Source organism: Pipistrellus kuhlii, unplaced genomic scaffold (assembly GCF_014108245.1).
Source record: "Pipistrellus kuhlii isolate mPipKuh1 unplaced genomic scaffold, mPipKuh1.p scaffold_m20_p_1, whole genome shotgun sequence".
Lineage (NCBI taxonomy): Eukaryota > Metazoa > Chordata > Mammalia > Chiroptera > Vespertilionidae > Pipistrellus > Pipistrellus kuhlii.
This window is the reverse complement of record NW_023425404.1, coordinates 9,571,022-9,589,095: the sequence shown is the minus strand read 5'-3', so window position 1 is coordinate 9,589,095 and position 18,074 is coordinate 9,571,022. Positions and strand designations below refer to the sequence as shown.

Sequence of the window (18,074 nt, the reverse complement as noted above, 5' to 3'; positions counted from 1 at the left end):
GCAAAGGCATATCTAGCCCCCCCCCCCCCCCCCCCCCGCGCCCTCATATTTTGAGGGCAGGTAGCTACCGTGTTTTAAATTTTTTTTAAATTTAATCCTCACTTGAGGATATGTTTTTATTGATTTTTATAGAGAAGAAGGGATACAGGTAGGGAGGGGAGAGAAACCAATGAGAGAGAAACATTGATATGGGCCTGATGGAGGATCAAACCTGTAAATTCTTGGTGAACGGGACAATGCTCCAACCAACTGAGCCATCTGACTAGGGCCAGAGCCAAGTTTTATAACCTAATTTTTTTTATTTTCTACTATTGTCTCAAATAATAGCTAATTGTAAGAGGTAAAAATCAGAGCTGTTTCATGTTACTTCTTTCTTACGTTACAATATACAACTTAGAATTTTTTTCTATTGTAAAAAACCTGCCTTAGGTTGATCCAAATGTTCATTTTCTTTTCCCAGAGATTTGGTATTCATATCAACATTTAAGATAACTCTATGTTTTTTGTGCGTGTTAACTCTTACTCGATATTTTTTCCATTGATTTTTAGAGAGTGGAAAGAAGTGAGGAAGAGGGCAAGGGGGGAGAGGGTAAGAGAGAGAGAAAGAGAAACATTGATGCAAGAAAGAAAGACACATCATTTTCTTGCTTCCTGCACATGCCTCAACCAGGGTCAGAGATTGAACCTGCAATCCAGATACATGCCCTTGGCTAGGAATTGAACCTTTGGCCCTTTGGTGTGCAGGCAACACTCTAACCATCGAGCAACACCAGCCAGAGCATGATAAAGCTATTTCTATTGTACCTTGGATTGGTTGAACAGCCTTTGGTCATACTGAACTTCATTGGAAGTCCGAGGATTGGGCACACCAAGAGCAATGACCTCACTGATATCTCGATTTTCATTTCTCTGCAGTTTCGACCTGTTTTGAAATACAATGTTACTAACTAAAAACTCTTCACAGACAAGCTGAATTTCAATTTTAAAAATACAAGCAATCTCAAAAGCTAAGGAAATGTACATGTCCTGTTAATATCTCGAACATATATTCCCTGATAATGCATAATTCCCTTATAATGCTGGCAGCCCTTATAGCATTTCAGCTAGATGATTACTGGAAGAAGTAGGGTTTTATAATTAGACCCTCCTGTTAGCTGGAAGGAATAGCTAAGAGATTCATTCTTGACACGGAAGTCTTTAATATAAACAAGCACCTTACAATACATGCTGAGATATGAAACTGCTATAAACTATATTTGCTATTAAAAGAGGATGGGTAGGACTAGATACAAATTAAATGTATCACAGGAATCATTTTCAATAAGCTGGAATCAGGTTTTTTTACATAACCACATTTAGTAATTTTATCCTATTAGAATTTTGAGGAAAACACATCGATGACTGGATTACTCATTATGATTTTCGACATTCACATTAATTCCCCTGCTGTTTCAGTGTGTAATGCAATCTACATTGCAATGAAACCATGGTAACTGTCGTCATTTATTTTGCTAGAAGCTCAGGTCTTAAAAATGACTTCTATAGACAATCTGATTTCACTAAATCACAAGTTTACAGCTTTCCTATGCTATCAATTCTCAGCCACTTAAATGGTCCAATTTATGTACAGAGCTATTTTGATTTCTGTACCTTAGAAATTTCAGACCAAAAGCACATTAACTACACACTTTCCTACTTCATTCCTCTTTCTTCTTCACTATACATTTAACCAGAACTCTAAATTCAGATTTTCTGCTTCTCCATGACTTCACATATCCTAAGAGATGAAATATGCCATTAAACAAATTCCACCACCAGCAGGAATCTTCTTTTTCATGTTTAAGATACGAATGGAAAAAAGTGAACTGTAACAGTTCATAGGATAATGACAGCCTTAAAAACTGCACATGTGGAAATAAGATGTTTTATATTTGCATTTAACTCTCATTCAGAAATTTATCTCCATATGACAGCATTTCTTCAACTTTTCAGCACTTTCAGTTCTAAGCCTTTGGTGAACCACAAACTTCACCAATCCCTACTTTATTTCAAATTTGTTCTATAAAAGTCTGTACCTATTAAGAGTGCTTTGTCTATATGTCAACTGTATTTTAATTTTAAACAAATTGTCAATTTCCCCAATTCATTTTATTAAAATTTTTTTATCCATAATTTTATATAATAGCTCTGCCTTTCTGAATTTTAAGTGAAACTGCTCACGAGAAGCGACCGATTTTCACTTCTTACAAAACCTGCTTTTCTCCCCCACTGTACTTCATAGAGTGCTCTGCATGTAAAAGGGCCTCAATAAAGGTATTGCAGTTTATTTCCTGTCTAAAGGATCAGGAACGTAATAAATTTGTCTCACCATTTGAAATTGGAAAAGAATAGACCAGAACAGTCCTATCCATTACCTTCTTTTCACAAACATGATCTGCATTTCCTTTTCTATATTCCCATCATTCTCAATTCTAGCTGACTCTACAAGGCGATGGAAGAAAAGATTTCTTCCACGGATAGTCAATTCTGCTAAGACAAGGTAAGTAGTTAAGTGCAAGAAAATAAGCGCTGATTTATTAAGTCATCAAACTAAGAGAAGCAAAATTGGTATTAGTGGACTAAACCACCTCTCTAAAAGGTTCACAAAGGCTAATCTTCATAAATCATATTTATCTCAAATAGCACCTACCTCTTATCAGGCGCTGCCCTGGAAAGATTCCGGTCATGCTGTCTCTCTTTCCGCCTGTCATGCCGAATTTCATCCCTCTCACGTGCCTCCCCATCCTCTGTGTGGACAGAATTGAAAATTACTTCATCACTATATTACCCATTAATATTTTAAACAAGATAATATAATCTTTAACCTTATACAATTCCATGAACTTCACTGAAGTCACATTCAGCCCTTTCAACTTTACTTCCAATGAATTTAAATCCAATAGTATTGGTTTAATTTTGGGAATGTGAATTCCAGAATCATGCATGTACAATAGCTTAAGTATTTAGGGCTAAGTGTACTGATGCTTTTGACTTATTTTAAAATGCATCCAAGTATTAAAGTGGACTGAAAGATAGAGATGGGTAGATATATGAGAAAGCAAATTTAGCTATGTTAAGAAATTTTAATACAGAATCTAGGTGGTAGAGATAAGAGAGTTTGTTTTACAATTCTTTCCATGGTAACCCAGCACTGACTGCAGGACTTGACTTCAGGTGTTCAGTCGAGCCTATGATCGATAGTTAACGGACCCTGGGTTTTTATATGTTAGGATACTAATTTTGTATGCAGTAAAGATCAATAGAGATTTTCTAGAATGAGATCTCTATTTCTTACAAAGTAAATTGAAGTTGGTAATGAGAATGTCATACCTTTTTCCACATGGGTTTTGATCCCAGCTCTTCTCTCTCTAGCTTTCTGGGCCATTTCTCTCAGTTTCTCTTCATGTTTCTCTTTTTCTTTTTGAGCCATCTTTCTCTCTACTTGAGCACGCATTTCCACAGCTTCTCGAGCCTGTTAGTAAGTTGGATGTTAAATAAGACTCTCTCAGATAGCTATCATCTATCTCCCTAACACCTGGCTTGAGAAAACAGCTATACAGAATTCAGATTTGTTATTGTTAATTAAAACAAAGATTCTTGTCCACTAAAGATAGCTTTACTGGAAGACACCATAACTTGGATTTTTTCACTCTGGGAAATGTCTTAGTAGTTAAAGCTACAGACAGACACTCCTCTCCCCCTTAAAAAAAAATTTGAAAGTCCATATTACACAAATGCTTTCTTTGAAACAATCTAAAAAGTCAAAGAAAATTTCAGTCAAGTCATTTTTAATATCAATAACATACAGGAACTGATTATGTTCTTAAATCAATTGAGTCATCTCAAGATAAAGCCTTAACCTATAAAAATAATTTTTATAATGGTGTTCATTGTAATACATACTTTTCTTTTTTATTTTTCACATTACAAAGTTAAAATTATTTTTTAATTTCAATATAAAAAAAGACATACTTTTCTATGTTCTAAACATGTGTCATGATGTATTTGAATTTCAAAGTCTCATATTAGTACCATATTTAGACAGCCAGTACTATGAATGCCATATTCTATTCCATTCAACTCATCAAAATGTTTACTTGCCCTTTCCTGCTACTGACTTTTTGGGAAACATCTACATCTAAAATAGAGAAAAAGTATGAAATCTAATAACAGCAGCTGGCAATCTGCACAAAATGGGATCAGCCTAGTAAACCATTATTCTGAAATTTTGAGGAAATTATAGTAGTGAGGTTTATGTATGAGTCTGTAAAGACTGAGACCAGACACAGAGCTGCAAATAGCCACCTGCCATCTCTGGCTCTCATACCAGTACAGTAGCTAAAATAACAGTATCTTAGGTAACCAAGGATGTATTTACAAATTATCAAGAGCATTATATAATCTACACTAATAAAAGAGTAACATGCTAATTGACCGTACCTTTGCCAACACCCACCAGCCAATCAGGAGCGAGTATGTAAATTAACCCAACACAAAAACACCCTATAGGGTTAATTTGCATATGCAGTCACTGAGCAGCCAGGGGCTGCTTACGTCATCATTCTGCACCATGCCAGCCACTCCAGGCCTCTGGGCAATGTGGGAAGGTGGAAAGGCAGCTCCAGGCCGGAGCAGAAAGGAGTCTCCGGCCAGAGTGAAGGTGGTGCTGGCAGCCAGGGGAAAGAAGGCCCATTCTTGCATGAATCTTCATGCATTGGGCCTCTAGTTAAATTATCATGACCAACCTTCCGATCAGCAATGTAAAGGGCTTCAGCCAATTTAGCAAAATTTTCATTGATGTGAACTGTCTGTAGTCCTCTTCCATCAGCAGCCAGACGTTTGTCTAATGGAATTGTATAACCCTAGTTTTAAGCAGACAGAGAAAACAGTCACAAAGGAGAGACAATAGGTTCTTTAAAATTAGATTTAAATATGTCCATTCCGACAACCACTTAGCTGAAGTTCTTTTCCTTACATCTTTCTTCATAATTATGCAACAGCAGCAGCTAACACTGAGTGCTTTGTGTGGAGGATTGTTTAAGCACTTTACATATTATGATCTCATTTAACCTTCACAGTAACTCTATAAAGCTGATAACAATACAGTTTTCATTTCACAGATAAAGATACTAAAATAGAAAGGGTGTGTAATGTCCCTAAGGACATATAGTAAAATAGGTGGATGAGCTAGGATTTAAATTCACACAGTGTTCTGGGAAAATAGATTATCATGTAAATACTTATGAATTGTATTAAGAGGAAATCACTATCAAATACTTATTCCTAAGTAAATTTAACAGTCACAAGAAGGTAGAACAATCCATAAAATAATAGTATCTATAGGTAGTATAATCTGCTGTACTGTTTTAATGCTTTGGTAGATTCTTGGAACTTTGTTTTAATAAACAGAGGATGAGCCCATAATTCCCTTTAGGGAATAATTTATATGTAATCCATAAATTAAAGTGGCTTTCACCTATTCAAATAGAAACATGAAATATGATTTGGGAGAAAAAAGGAAATAATGATTAGGAAGTTTATTCCATATCATTTTATAGATTCTTCATGACTTCTGGAAGCGTTGGGAATTAGTAGATATGTAGGATTTAAATGGCTTACACATGCAATGTTAAGAACATAAACTAATAGATTAAAAATTAAAGTACTCCTTCCCTGGGTGTTTTGCAGTAGGTTGTAATACTAAAAGACTGATTGTATAACAACATAATTACCTTTGCATTTTTCCAGTTTGAAATACAAGGAGGAATCTTCCATTCTTGTTGTTCTTTCACAGTCATCTGAGTTGAGAAAACAGTGGAAGAAGAGGCATTTTTAAATTCATGGTCTAGCTAAAAACCCAAGTGTATTCTTTCTTCAAATACAGACTAATATATGGATGAATTTAGTCAAAGACTAAAATTCCATTGTTTGGTAACACTATATACTATGTTCCTACATCATGAAGTGCTGGAGGCTAAATTCAGCAGGGCTGAATACATGTTATTGCCTGCTAGAATGGCCGAAAGCATTTCCCCAAACCTGAAGATCGCATATATTATCGCCTGTTACCAGACAACTGAGAGCATTTCAATCTACATGTTATTGCCTCCTGCTGGCCAAACAGCTGAACAGCTGAAGGCATTTCCTCCAATCTGACAACACCTACTGTATACAAAACTTACCTTTGATATGTATATCTATCTACTTTGCTTTAGTGCACAATGTGGGAATAAAAAGAGCCCTGGGTCTGAAGGTAGAGAGAACTTAGCTATTATAGTTAAGCTTCCTCTGGTTCCCCCATGGATTACAAATTTACATTATATTTCTAGTCTCTTTATTAATTTACACGCAGCCCTTCTCCAGATTCCTGAACCCTTCTAGATGCTGGAAAAAGACCCTGGCAATGAAATCTAGTAATAACTTTAACATAAAAAAATGGAAAATAATCTAAAAATTATTTTTGATAGTTATAAATAGTAGTTAGTACTTTTCCATATTTAAAGTGATATAACTTCTTTCAGATGAATACTTGTTCTTTAGTTGGGTAATAAAACATTTTGAAAAGCCACTCACATTATCCATCAGAGACCTAACAATTCCAGATACTCACTTCCTATAACTATGATAACATCCTCATGTGAAATAGCAGATCCTACTCATCCATTCAAAACAGGGGCTAAGTTAATAATAAAATTAATAGCTAACATTTTACATACATTTTCATAAGCACTCTGTTACTACACATTATAATCTTTAAGTGGATCCCTATTTGTTCTTGAAAAAACAAATTAAAAAAGAAAACAATGGGGCAATGGAAAGATATGTACACATATAATACGTTAATAAATAAAAAATATAAATTAAAAAAATTAAAAAAAAGAAAATAATGCATAAACTTAAAGGCATTTAGACTTAATTCTATGGGACGTTATTTATAAAATTAATAACCATGAGTCCAAAATAATATTTTACAAATAGCAAAGATTACCTTTCGGCTAGGAGAATGCATGACAGGTGCAGGAGGAGAAGGTGGTCCTCGGGGAATTTTCTTATTAATCCTGAAGCATAAATCAAAGCACAACTGTATAGTGATACATTTTTTCCCCTTTTAATTAGGTAAGTCTCAAGTCTCCCCCCTTATTTTTTATTATGTAAAGTTTCAAACACATACAAAAACAGAGTGTACAATGAATGTCCATCTTCTCATATAACAGTCACTCAGCTTTATCAATTATTAAACATGGCCAAGTTGTCATCATCACTACCCAACTCATCTCCACAATATTATCATTTTTCCTATTTAAAAATCAGCTTTAAATACAACTGACATGCAATTAATTATAAACACATATTTAAAGGGTTCAATTTGATTAAGTTTTGACACAAGTATATATTTGTGAAGGCAGAGCCTAAGACCGCTCAGCCAGCCTGAGCATAGCACAAGTATATATTTATGAAACCATCATCACAATAAAAATAGCAAACATACCCATCACCTCCAAAGTTTCTGTGTGCCCGCTTGTTCATATCTCCTCTGCTGCTCTCCCCTTTCCTCCCCACAAGCAATCACTGATCTACTTCCTGTATTATTGTTTGCATTTTCTAGGGTTTTATATAAATATAGTTATATTATACAATATGTAATTGTTTTTGTCTGGGTTTTTTCACTCAGCATAATTATTTTGAGATGGATCCATGTTAATGCATATTATTGTAAAATGTTATTCCTTTTTATTGCTCAATACAATTGCTCATTCCATGTATAGATGTCCCACAATTTGTTATCCATTCACCTGTTAATGGACATTTGGGACGTTTCTCCTGGGACATCTTTTTAAAGAATAGTGGTTCATTCTCATGAAGCCACCTACTTACTTGAACCTTGGAGGTTCCATTGGATCTTTCTGCATTTCCACCATACGAATAACCCTCTGTTTTGCTCCAGAGTTGAAAGCCACTCCTTGCTGAGATGGTGTGTATCTGAAGAATACAGATGGTACTAAAAGTGTAACTAGTTCAAACTTTCAATAGGTATTTTTTTTCTATTACAATCCTAAGATAAACTGCGTTGTCAATTCCTTTCACCAAGTATTAACAGAAAATTACAAAATTTTAGGCAGAGCAGATAGCAACAGAGATAAGAGAACTAACAGCAATTATGAGTTACAAGCAAAATGTAAACTCAAGTCATATTAGTTTGCATCTCTGTCCATTTTTCACCATGGAAAGTCACAATGTTCAACTTCAGAGATAAGAAGTCCAGAAAATAGTACCTATTTTGTAAGTCTGTATTTGAAGAAAAAACGATCCATAACATTCTCAGCAGGCAACTATAGTCAAGAACTTTTGACTGCCCTAACTGGTTTGGCTCAGTGGATAGAGCGTCGACCTGCAGACTGAAAGGTCCCAGGTTCCATTCTGGTCAAGGGCATATACCTTGGTTGTGGGCACATCCCAGTGGGGAGTGTGCAGGAGGCAGCTGATGGATGATTCCCTCTCATCGATGTTTCTAACTCTCCATCCCTCTCCTTCCTCTCTGTAAAAAATCAAAAAATACATATTTAAAAAAAAATAACTTTTGACTGATTATAGGTGTAAAATAAAGAAGAATGGTAGCAGCTCTACCAGCTCTTAATTTTTTCTTAATATCTATTTGTGAATTATCCCTCCACACAAAAATTTAGTTGAGTGAAACACCTCAAAATTTAGATAAGGATGTCTATTATTATATAAGTGATAATACAGTATTATTGTAATTACCACCATTATGCAATATATAATCATACTACAATATAAGTATTACATTATACATTACAACATAATATATTACATATATATATAAATATATAATGCGTATTGCATATAAATAGAAAAATTGTAAATAATAATTATGGTTTGGATCACATACTGTAATTGTTAATTTCTAGAAACAAAAAATATTTTGAACTAATATCTTAAAAGTGGTACCTTAAATGTTTTTTTCTGCTTTCAATTGTGTGCACAGAGTCAATAGGCTTTAAGTCATTATTTAAAAATTGCATTTACAATTGTGACTAAGTAGAACAGTGAAAGAATACCAGGATCCTCCACCCCAATCAAGTCTGACATGAAACTAGGATTTCCAGGCATGATTCCTACCGGATATACTGAGCGGGAGCCAGTTTATCAGCCGCTCGAACAGGCATGGCTGCAGCAACCTTCTGTGATACAGATTTTTCTAAGGCCACCCTTGTCTTTTCTGTTATCTGAAATATGAAACATGCCATTGAATGGTTTGGAAGTTATTTTCGATGATTTTTTACATCTTTATTAATTCTATATAGAAATTCCCAGTTACCTCTTTAATAGCTTCTTCATCAGGTCTTTGCAGGTCTGGATCATCTGCATTCATGACCTCTTTAGGAACCAGGTCAGTGTACTTGCTATAAATGACCTAAAATGTTTAAGCATAAGCAAACTTTAGAAAACCAAGGAATGAAAAGAAGCAATATGTGCAGGCCGGTGTGGCTCAATTGATTGGGTGTCATCCTATGCACTGAAAGGTTGCCAGTTCGATTCCAGGTAGGGGGTGTACAGGAGGCAGCTAATCAATGCCTTACTCTCACATGATGTTTCTCTGTCTCTCCCTTTTCCTTCCTCTCTCTCTGAAAATCAATGAAAAACCTTAAAAAAAAAAGAAGCAGCAACTACATTAATTATTTTCAGAAGTCAACATGTTCTCTCAGCAAACTTAAAAATTAGGACAAGGATTCTGTCTTAGAGATTTTTAAAAAAATATATATATTTGATTGATTTTTTACAGAGAGAAAGGGAGAGGGACAGAGAACAGAAACAACGATGACAGAGAAATATCGACTAGCCACCTCCTGCACAACTTCCCTCGCAATGTGCCCGCAACCAAGGCATATATCCTTTGACCAGAATCGAACCTGGAATCCTCGAGTCCAAAGGCGACGCTCTATCCACTGAGCCAAACCTGTCAGGGCTGTCTTCGAGATTTTAAAACCAAAAAAGCTTAATATATTCACAAATTGCTGCCCTATTAAGTTAACAATTTTCCTTTGACCTCATGCATTTAAATTATTTGAGATCTTCTAATCAAGTCAGTGTCTAAAGACATTGTGCCAACAAAATCTTATGCATCAGTGATCCCTACTTTTGAAGCTCACTAGGACTTGAAATTAATGATGATATAAATTTCCCATAGCACCATTATCTTGGATTACAAACTCATCGGAATTTAAGTCAGGTTACCAAATAACTTCCAAAGTCATTGGGCCTGAAAATTTCATTGACCTCACCCTACTCAGAATGTTTGTTTTTTTCTGGCATTAACTCTATTCATAGACTAAGAAAAGGAACATGTGCCACTTTCAAAAATCCCAGAACATGCTCAAGCCGGTTTGACTCAGTGGATAGAGTGTCAGCCTGCGGACTAAAGGGTCCAGAGTTGGATTCCAGTCAAGGGTATATGCCTGTGTTTCAAGCTCAATCCCCAGTAGGGGGTGTGCAGGAGGCAGCCAATCAATGATTCTCTCTCATCATTGATGTTTCTATCTCTCTCTTTCTCTCCCTTCCTCTCTGAAATCAATAAAAATATATTAAAAAAAAAAAAAGATTCAAAGGCAGATCACCGCCTGCTGTGCCTGTCTTCATTGTTCCTGTGTTCTCAACCTGAGTCAGTCTCTCACATCTCATTTTGTACCAAATGGCCTGTCATTCACCCTACTCCATCACGCTGCTGGCCTCCTTTTAGGTCTGTGAACAAGCCAAGGATTCTCTCTCTACCTCTCCCTTCCTCTCTGAAATCAATAATATATATATGTATCTATCTATATATATATATATGTGTGTGTGTGTATACGTATATACACACATATATAAATCCCAGAACATGTTCTTCTATGAAAAAGGAAACAAAATACATTCTATCTATACAACATATTTTACACTCATTATCCAAATTCAGGAATGCTATCGGACTTCTACTAGGCTCAACATGGTTTCTATCAGGCTGACACTGATGTGGTAGGCTCCTGACAAAAGAGAGAATATTACTTACTTTCATGCCCATCTGGACTTCTCTAATACTTTCATAAAAACTTACATGGAACACAAGAATCTAGTCAAAGATTTGGAATACAAAGAGGCAAAGGACGCTCCTCTGGAGAAGCAAGAAGAGAAGAGAATCCAGAAAGTTGAAGATAGTGTAAGAAATCTCTGGGACAACTTTAAGCATACCAACATCAGGATTATGGGGGTGCCAGAAGAAGAGAGAGTACAAGATACTGAAAACCTATTTGAAGAAATAATGTCAGAAAACTTCCCCCACCTGTTGAAAGAAATAGACTTACAAGTCCAGGAAACACAGAGAACTCCAAACAAAAGGAACCCAAAGAGGACCACACCAAGACACATCATAATTAAAATAACAAGGACAAAAGACAAAGAGAGAATCTTACAAGCAGCAAGAGGAAAAGTTAATTACCTATAAGGGAGCACCCATACAACTATCAGCTGATTTCTCAACAGAAACTATGCAGGCCAGACTGGAGTGGTAAGAAATATTCAAAGTGATGAATATCGAGAATCTACAACCAAGATTACTCTACCCAGGAAAATTATCATTCAGAATTGAAGGGCAGATAAAGAGCTTCACAGATAAGAAAAAGCTAAAGGATTTCATCACCACCAAACCAGTATTATATGAAATGCTGAAAGGTATTCTTTAAGAGGATGAAGAAAAAAAGATAAAAATTATGATCAACAAATACATATATATCAACAAGTGAATCTAAAAATCAAGTGAATTAAAACTCTGAGGAACAGAATAAACTGGTGAATATAACAGAACCAGGGGCAAAGATAGGGTGTGGATTGATAATTATCAGGGGAAAGGGTTAGGAAGTGGAGGGAAAGACTGGATTAAAATCATAGACCTATGGATGAGGATGATGGAGGGGGGGGGGTAAGGGCAGAGGGTGGGGTGGAACTGGGTGGAAGGGAGCTATGTGGGGGGGAAAGGAGAAACAACTGTAATAATCTGAGTAATAAAGATTTATTAAATTTGAAAAATAAATAAATAAACTTACATGGCCCTAGCTGTTACTATGTTTAAAAAAAACTTACATGTCCAATTTTGTAAAAAAAAAAAAAAAAAAGAGGTGGTACTGGAAATTTAACAAATGATCAGCATTGAACATTTTGCTGCTTAAGCCAGGAATTCTTTGACATACATAAAAAGTACAACCTATAATATGAAAGAAAACCAGATTTCTGGGTACTTGAGATCTTCAAAAATTTTCTGCAGAAAAAAACTGTTTACTACATGAAGTAAAGTCTTGTATCAATAACTGTATTTTATTGCATTCCTTAAAATTGCTTTAAAAATGCATGGTAGTCTTAATTTCTTACTGCAAAAAAACAGAGCAAAAAAAATTTTTTTATGGTGTATATAACCTGACCTGTCTTTGCCTACAGCTTCAACCTCCCCCTATATCTCTTACGCCCTCAATTCATTATGCTTCACTCACATGGGCTCTTATGGTTTTTTTTAAACACAATATACTTTCCCCCAATTCTGAGCCTTTCTAAAAGTGTTGTTTCCAGGTCTTCAAGTGAGTGCTCAATCTCTAAGTCTCAGTTCACAGTTCATGCATGCACTGGTGAAACAGGAACCACTAAAACATGCACTCACTAAAACAGGAACCACTCCCCACCCAATCATTCAGTGTCACAGCACTCTATTTACTTTCTCCAAAGCACTGCTCACAGAATAAAATTATTTATCTATTTTACTTGTTTATCTGTATTCTCTATTAAAGTAATAACAATAAAAGATAATTTATTAAGCAATTACTTTGTGTCTCTGTTCCTTTGCTTTATATATATTAACTAATTTAACTTTCATATCAACCCTATGAGGTATGCACAATAATTATACCTACACTTGCCAAAACCAGTTTGGCTCAGTGGATAGAGCGTCGGACTGCGGACTGAAAGGTCTCGGGTTCGATTCTGGTCAAGGGCATGTACCTTGGTTGCGGGCACATCCCCAGTAGGGGTTGTGCAAGGGGCAGCTGATCGATGATTCTCTCTCATCGATGTTTCTAACTCTCTATCCCTCTCTCTTCCTCTCTGTAAAAAATAAATAAAATATATCTTTAAAAAAAAATTTATACCTACACTAGAGGCCTGGTGCATGGATTTCTGCATAGGTGTGGTCCCTTGGCCTGGCTTGCGGGGATCAGGCCGAAACTGGCTCTCCAAAATCCCCCATGGGGTCATGGGTTGTGAGAGGGCAGTTCTTGGGTGAAGCACCCCAGAATTGGGCTTCCTCCTTTCTGGTTCTCCTCGAGAACTGTAGCTGCCAAGTCACTGCAGCTCGGCAGCTCCTGCGTCTGCCTCCTGGTGGTCAGTGCACGTCATAGCTACTGGTTGGAGTGTCTGCCCCCTGGTCATTGTGCATCATAGCTACTGGTCAAATGGACACTTAGGCTTTTATATATACAGATTAGAGGCCTGGGTTGCCTTGGCTTGGCCTGCAGTGATTGGGCCAAAACTGGCTCTCCAACATCCCCCAAGGGGTCTCAGATTGCAAGGGGGCAATTCTCGGGTGATGCACTCCGGAATCAGGCTCCTTCCTCTCTGGTTCTGGGTGCATCACCTGAGAGTCACAGCTGCCAAGTCACCACCGCTCAACAGCTCCTGCACTATGCATCTGCTTCCTGGTGGTCAGTGCACATCATAGCTACTGGTCGGAAGGTCAAACAGTCGGATGGTCAATTAGGCTTTTATATGTATAGATTACAGATGAGGAATCTCTTATTCATGAAGTATTTCCAGTGCCTCTAACAGTATCTGGTCCACAGGAGGTATTCAATCAATATTTGTTGTACAAATGAATGAACATATGAATTTTAGAAATTATTAATTCAATGCTAGAGGTGAGTATATTTTAGGCCCTACAGAACATTCTCTATAAGCTGTTGATTTCCCAGAAAAAAACTACGTCATGGTGATTGACCGACATGTCTAGTTTTTTTTTTGTTTTGTTTTTTCCTGGAATTAGACAACAGGTAAGAAACTGTAGATGACTGACCACATAACATGTACTATTGATATGTGAACAACTAGTGTCACCATCTTCTCAGACGTCTCATTTGGAAGTGGTCCTAAAGCTCACACTAGTGGGAAGAATGAGACTCAGTGCATTAAGATCATGCAGCTGATAACTGACTACAAAAGTCTCATTTTTTTTTCTTTTCTTTTTTCAGGACAGAAAGATCTACATGACAAGAATCTAAAATTATATAACAACACTCTAGAAACTAATACCAAGACTATGAAGAGTTAATTACTTTTACACAGCAATCATTACAGGCAGAGATTCTAAGTAAATGGCTCCCTGGTAGTCATATATGCTCAACATAAAGTTTCAATACTAATTTAGCATGCAAGAGTCATTTGCTGCTCCTTTCTTGGGTATTCCAAAGTTAATAACCCTTTAAATGAGCATCAATAAGATTCTAGCATCTCACAAAGCTAAGTGAAGGACATCTGAAGAGCAAGATTTCTCCATGGTAATTAACTATAAAAACCCAAATTTTTATTGCCAGAGAACCAAATGTACTGAAGAAATTCAGTATATCCCAGGAGGCAAAGGAGCTGGGGAGGAATATCTATAAAATAGAATATATTCTTGAAGATATCAGGAGGACAGATGATCTTTGTGAAAAGATAAAGCAATAACTCATCTATGAAACAGATTTTCTTTTATTACTGAAAACTGGAAAGAACTAGATTGACTAAAAGAACAAGCCTATCAACATATTCATCATTTCAGAGGTAGAAAGAAAACACTATCTTTAGGCTTAGCTAGTTTGTGAAATCACATGAACAAGGTAATAACATTAAAAAATTATCTTGGGGTTAGTTTAAAGTTGTTGAATTTGGGGGGACAGGAGAGGTTGAAGGCATTCTTTTAGGTAGTATCATGTAACATTTCCTATGGAACTATTTCAGGAGGAAAAATGTAAACACCAAGGCTTTTTATTTTAAGACTTATCACTCAAGTCCAAATTGAAAAATTCTTGGTAGTTCTATCAACATTTACTTCAAGAGATCTTTTCCTTCCCAATTTTGTATTATGAATAAATAGTGTACACAATATTTACTTTACATGTAGAGAGATCAATGACCTTAGTCTTGCCCTAGAATATTATCTCTTTGGAATCCTTCCTTGTTCTTCACCTCTTACACCAAGGGCTACTATTTTCCAGTCTTGCTCTTTCACTATTAATATTTCAGTGAGAATTCCCTGGTTTCTTAAGACTATCTCTTTGCTATAAATCAGAAATTTTTGTAAATACTGCAAATTCAATAATCCAATAAACTATTTTCATCTTATGTCAAGGATTCTGCATATCAGTCTCTTAGATAAGATTTAAAAAAACAAACCATTTTGTACATTTAGTAGCCAATTCCTTCTTTGAAAATAGGAAAACCAGTTTTAAAACAGAGTGTTGCTGCCACCTCCAACTCCCTTCCCCAGGCCTTTGTAAATATAAGAGATATTTCCGGTTAAATCAATGGCGTGGGGAGGGCACTACTGGCATTTAACAGGTATCGCCAGTTATATTAAATGTATACAATGCTCAAGACAGTGCCAAATAACCAAGAATTATCTCCCCTCCAAATGCCAATGCATACTGGGTGCTCAGTTAATGCTGAATTATTAAATGCATTAAAAAACTCCATGCTAATTCATCTATTTTAAAAAATTAAAGTACATATGGATTAAATTTGTATAAGAAATTTAAATGTATATTCCAGAGTATAAAGTACAGCAAGGAAATACATCCACCAGAAACAATGTTAGAACAGTCCAGGTATTCTTCTCAATTCATTGAATGATCTATTCATTTTTTAAAACAATCTTTATTGTGTTTTTTTGTTGTTGTTTTTAAGACTTGTTTTTAGAGCAGTTTAAGGTTTATAGCAAAATTAAAACAAAGATAGAAATTCCTATCCCTGCCCCTAAACATGCACAGATTCTCTCATTAGGGTCAGGATTATTATGAACCTCAGTGGTACCTCTGTACACTACTAGTTTGGGCTTCATTTCTGGTCCTGCTTTATGGACAAACAAGTAGGGCTTTTACTGTATAAAGAAACAATACTTGAGAGACTGAAATCTAAAACAGTTCACTTTTAACATTTTTACTTTACTTTCAATACAAGATTATCAGTAACATATATGGTTATTAGAAAGAGAAAAAAAACAAAACAAACTTCAGACATTCTCTGGAAATCAGATAAAAATTGTGGTTGCCAAACTTGAAATATAATGCAAAATGGGCTGAAACTCTATTTCATTCAAAATTACACAGCCTGCTAATGCCAAATTATTGTCTTAAAGGGCTGCTTTATCCTAACAGATGAGAGAAGAGGGGCAGCACATATTAATAAATAGGGATTATTCCACAGAAGGAGGGATGCACCAGAACAAAGGTAGCTGGAGCCAAGTGAAGGCCTCCACAACACAGGGTAAATTCTAGTACATGTCCTGCATGCACAGGAACCTCATTTCCTTTGCACAAGAGGACTATGCTTCTTTACTGGCCTCAGAAGTAGCTTTCTGTTAGTCAGTGAAAATTGCTCATTCCTCTAACCACACACTGGTGAATGGCACTGTGTCAAATTGCCAGGTCCTAAATTAGATGCTTAAGAGAAAAATATAAAGATATAATCTTTGATCTCTAAGAGGTTGTAGTCAATGACATAGATCATTAGTGAACAGATTATTATAACAAAGGTTTATGACTGCTACAATAGAGTAAACAGGGAATAGGGAGGAAGGATACCCAATCTAGCCAGGGAGATGAGGGTGGGTATCCTGGAAGGTGTAGAGTGAGTTGCAATTTGAAGCAATAGGATTTAGACAAAGATTAGGGGGAGGGCTTTTCTCAGCATAGGGCTTTACCCATAGGAAGTTCCCAAGATAAGAGAGAATGTACCATATTAGAACTGCAAGTAGTTCCTTGTGGCATTTACAGGGAATGCCCAAAAGTTATTTATTCTCTAGCCACCACCTACAGTGGTGGTTATTTTTGTATTGAAAACAAATAGAATGGCTAAACACTGGACTTTTTATTTTTAGATTTCAGTATTCTGGTCATGAAAGTTGAGGCTAGGCTAGAAAGGTAAACAAGGGGTCAAATACGCCATAAGGCGCTTGGCTAGTTCTTCCCTAGCGGCCATGGAAAGATTTCAGGAAGAGAAAGATAAACAGATAAACATGGATGAACTTATTTTTTCAGGCAGGCAAGATAAATATCAAGGAAATGGGTTTAAATTCTGTTCCAGTAATTCGAGCAAGAAATGATAGGGGCCTGGGTTAAGTAGCAGAGAAAGGAATGCACTTGAGAAATGTTAAGATAGATAAGTGACTAAACAGATGTAAGGTCTGAGGAAAGCATACAAAAATGGAATGCTTGTTAAGCAAAAGCTCGTTAGAGAAGATATTGGCATGTGTATCACACTTGATATTTGAATATCCTTTGACCCAATAAGTCTAATTTATTATTTTTATTATTTTGTTTGTTATTTTTAACATTTTATTTTTTATTATCATCGATCGGCTGCCTCCTGCACACCCCCACTGGAGATCAAGCTCTTAACATAGGCATGTGCCCTGACCATAAATTGAACCGTGATCTCCTGGTTCATGGGTTGACATTCAAACACTAAGCCACAGCGGCCAGACTAAGTCCAATTTATTTTATACAAATACTCATGTAAAACTAAAAACCACCAATGCTTTAAAAAAAATTAGGGAATGAGTACATGTACCCTGACCTACAACCTGGGTATAAGCCCTGATAGGCAATTGAACCAGTGACCCCTTGGTGCATGGAATAACAATCAACTGAGCCACACCAGCCAGGACTTCAAAATTGTTTTATCAAAAAACTCATCAGTCATTACTAGGAACAAAGGATGGTTATCATTAGTGCTATTTTAGAGGGGGGGAA

At 36.1% G+C, this 18,074-nt stretch overlaps 1 protein-coding gene across 1 annotated transcript in view; it reads right to left on the bottom strand.

The window, feature by feature from the left end:
• SNW1 (SNW domain containing 1) overlaps positions 1-18,074 on the bottom strand; it is a 35,584-nt gene that overhangs the window by 2,110 nt on the left and 15,400 nt on the right. The window contains exons 4-12 of the mRNA XM_036430187.2: positions 9,377-9,472; positions 9,178-9,284; positions 7,915-8,019; positions 7,028-7,097; positions 5,772-5,837; positions 4,785-4,901; positions 3,370-3,511; positions 2,690-2,786; positions 805-922 (exon numbers count right to left, since the gene is read on the bottom strand). Of these exons, the coding sequence (XP_036286080.1) occupies positions 805-922; positions 2,690-2,786; positions 3,370-3,511; positions 4,785-4,901; positions 5,772-5,837; positions 7,028-7,097; positions 7,915-8,019; positions 9,178-9,284; positions 9,377-9,472 (918 nt within the window). The remainder of the gene's footprint in view (positions 1-804; positions 923-2,689; positions 2,787-3,369; positions 3,512-4,784; positions 4,902-5,771; positions 5,838-7,027; positions 7,098-7,914; positions 8,020-9,177; positions 9,285-9,376; positions 9,473-18,074) is intronic.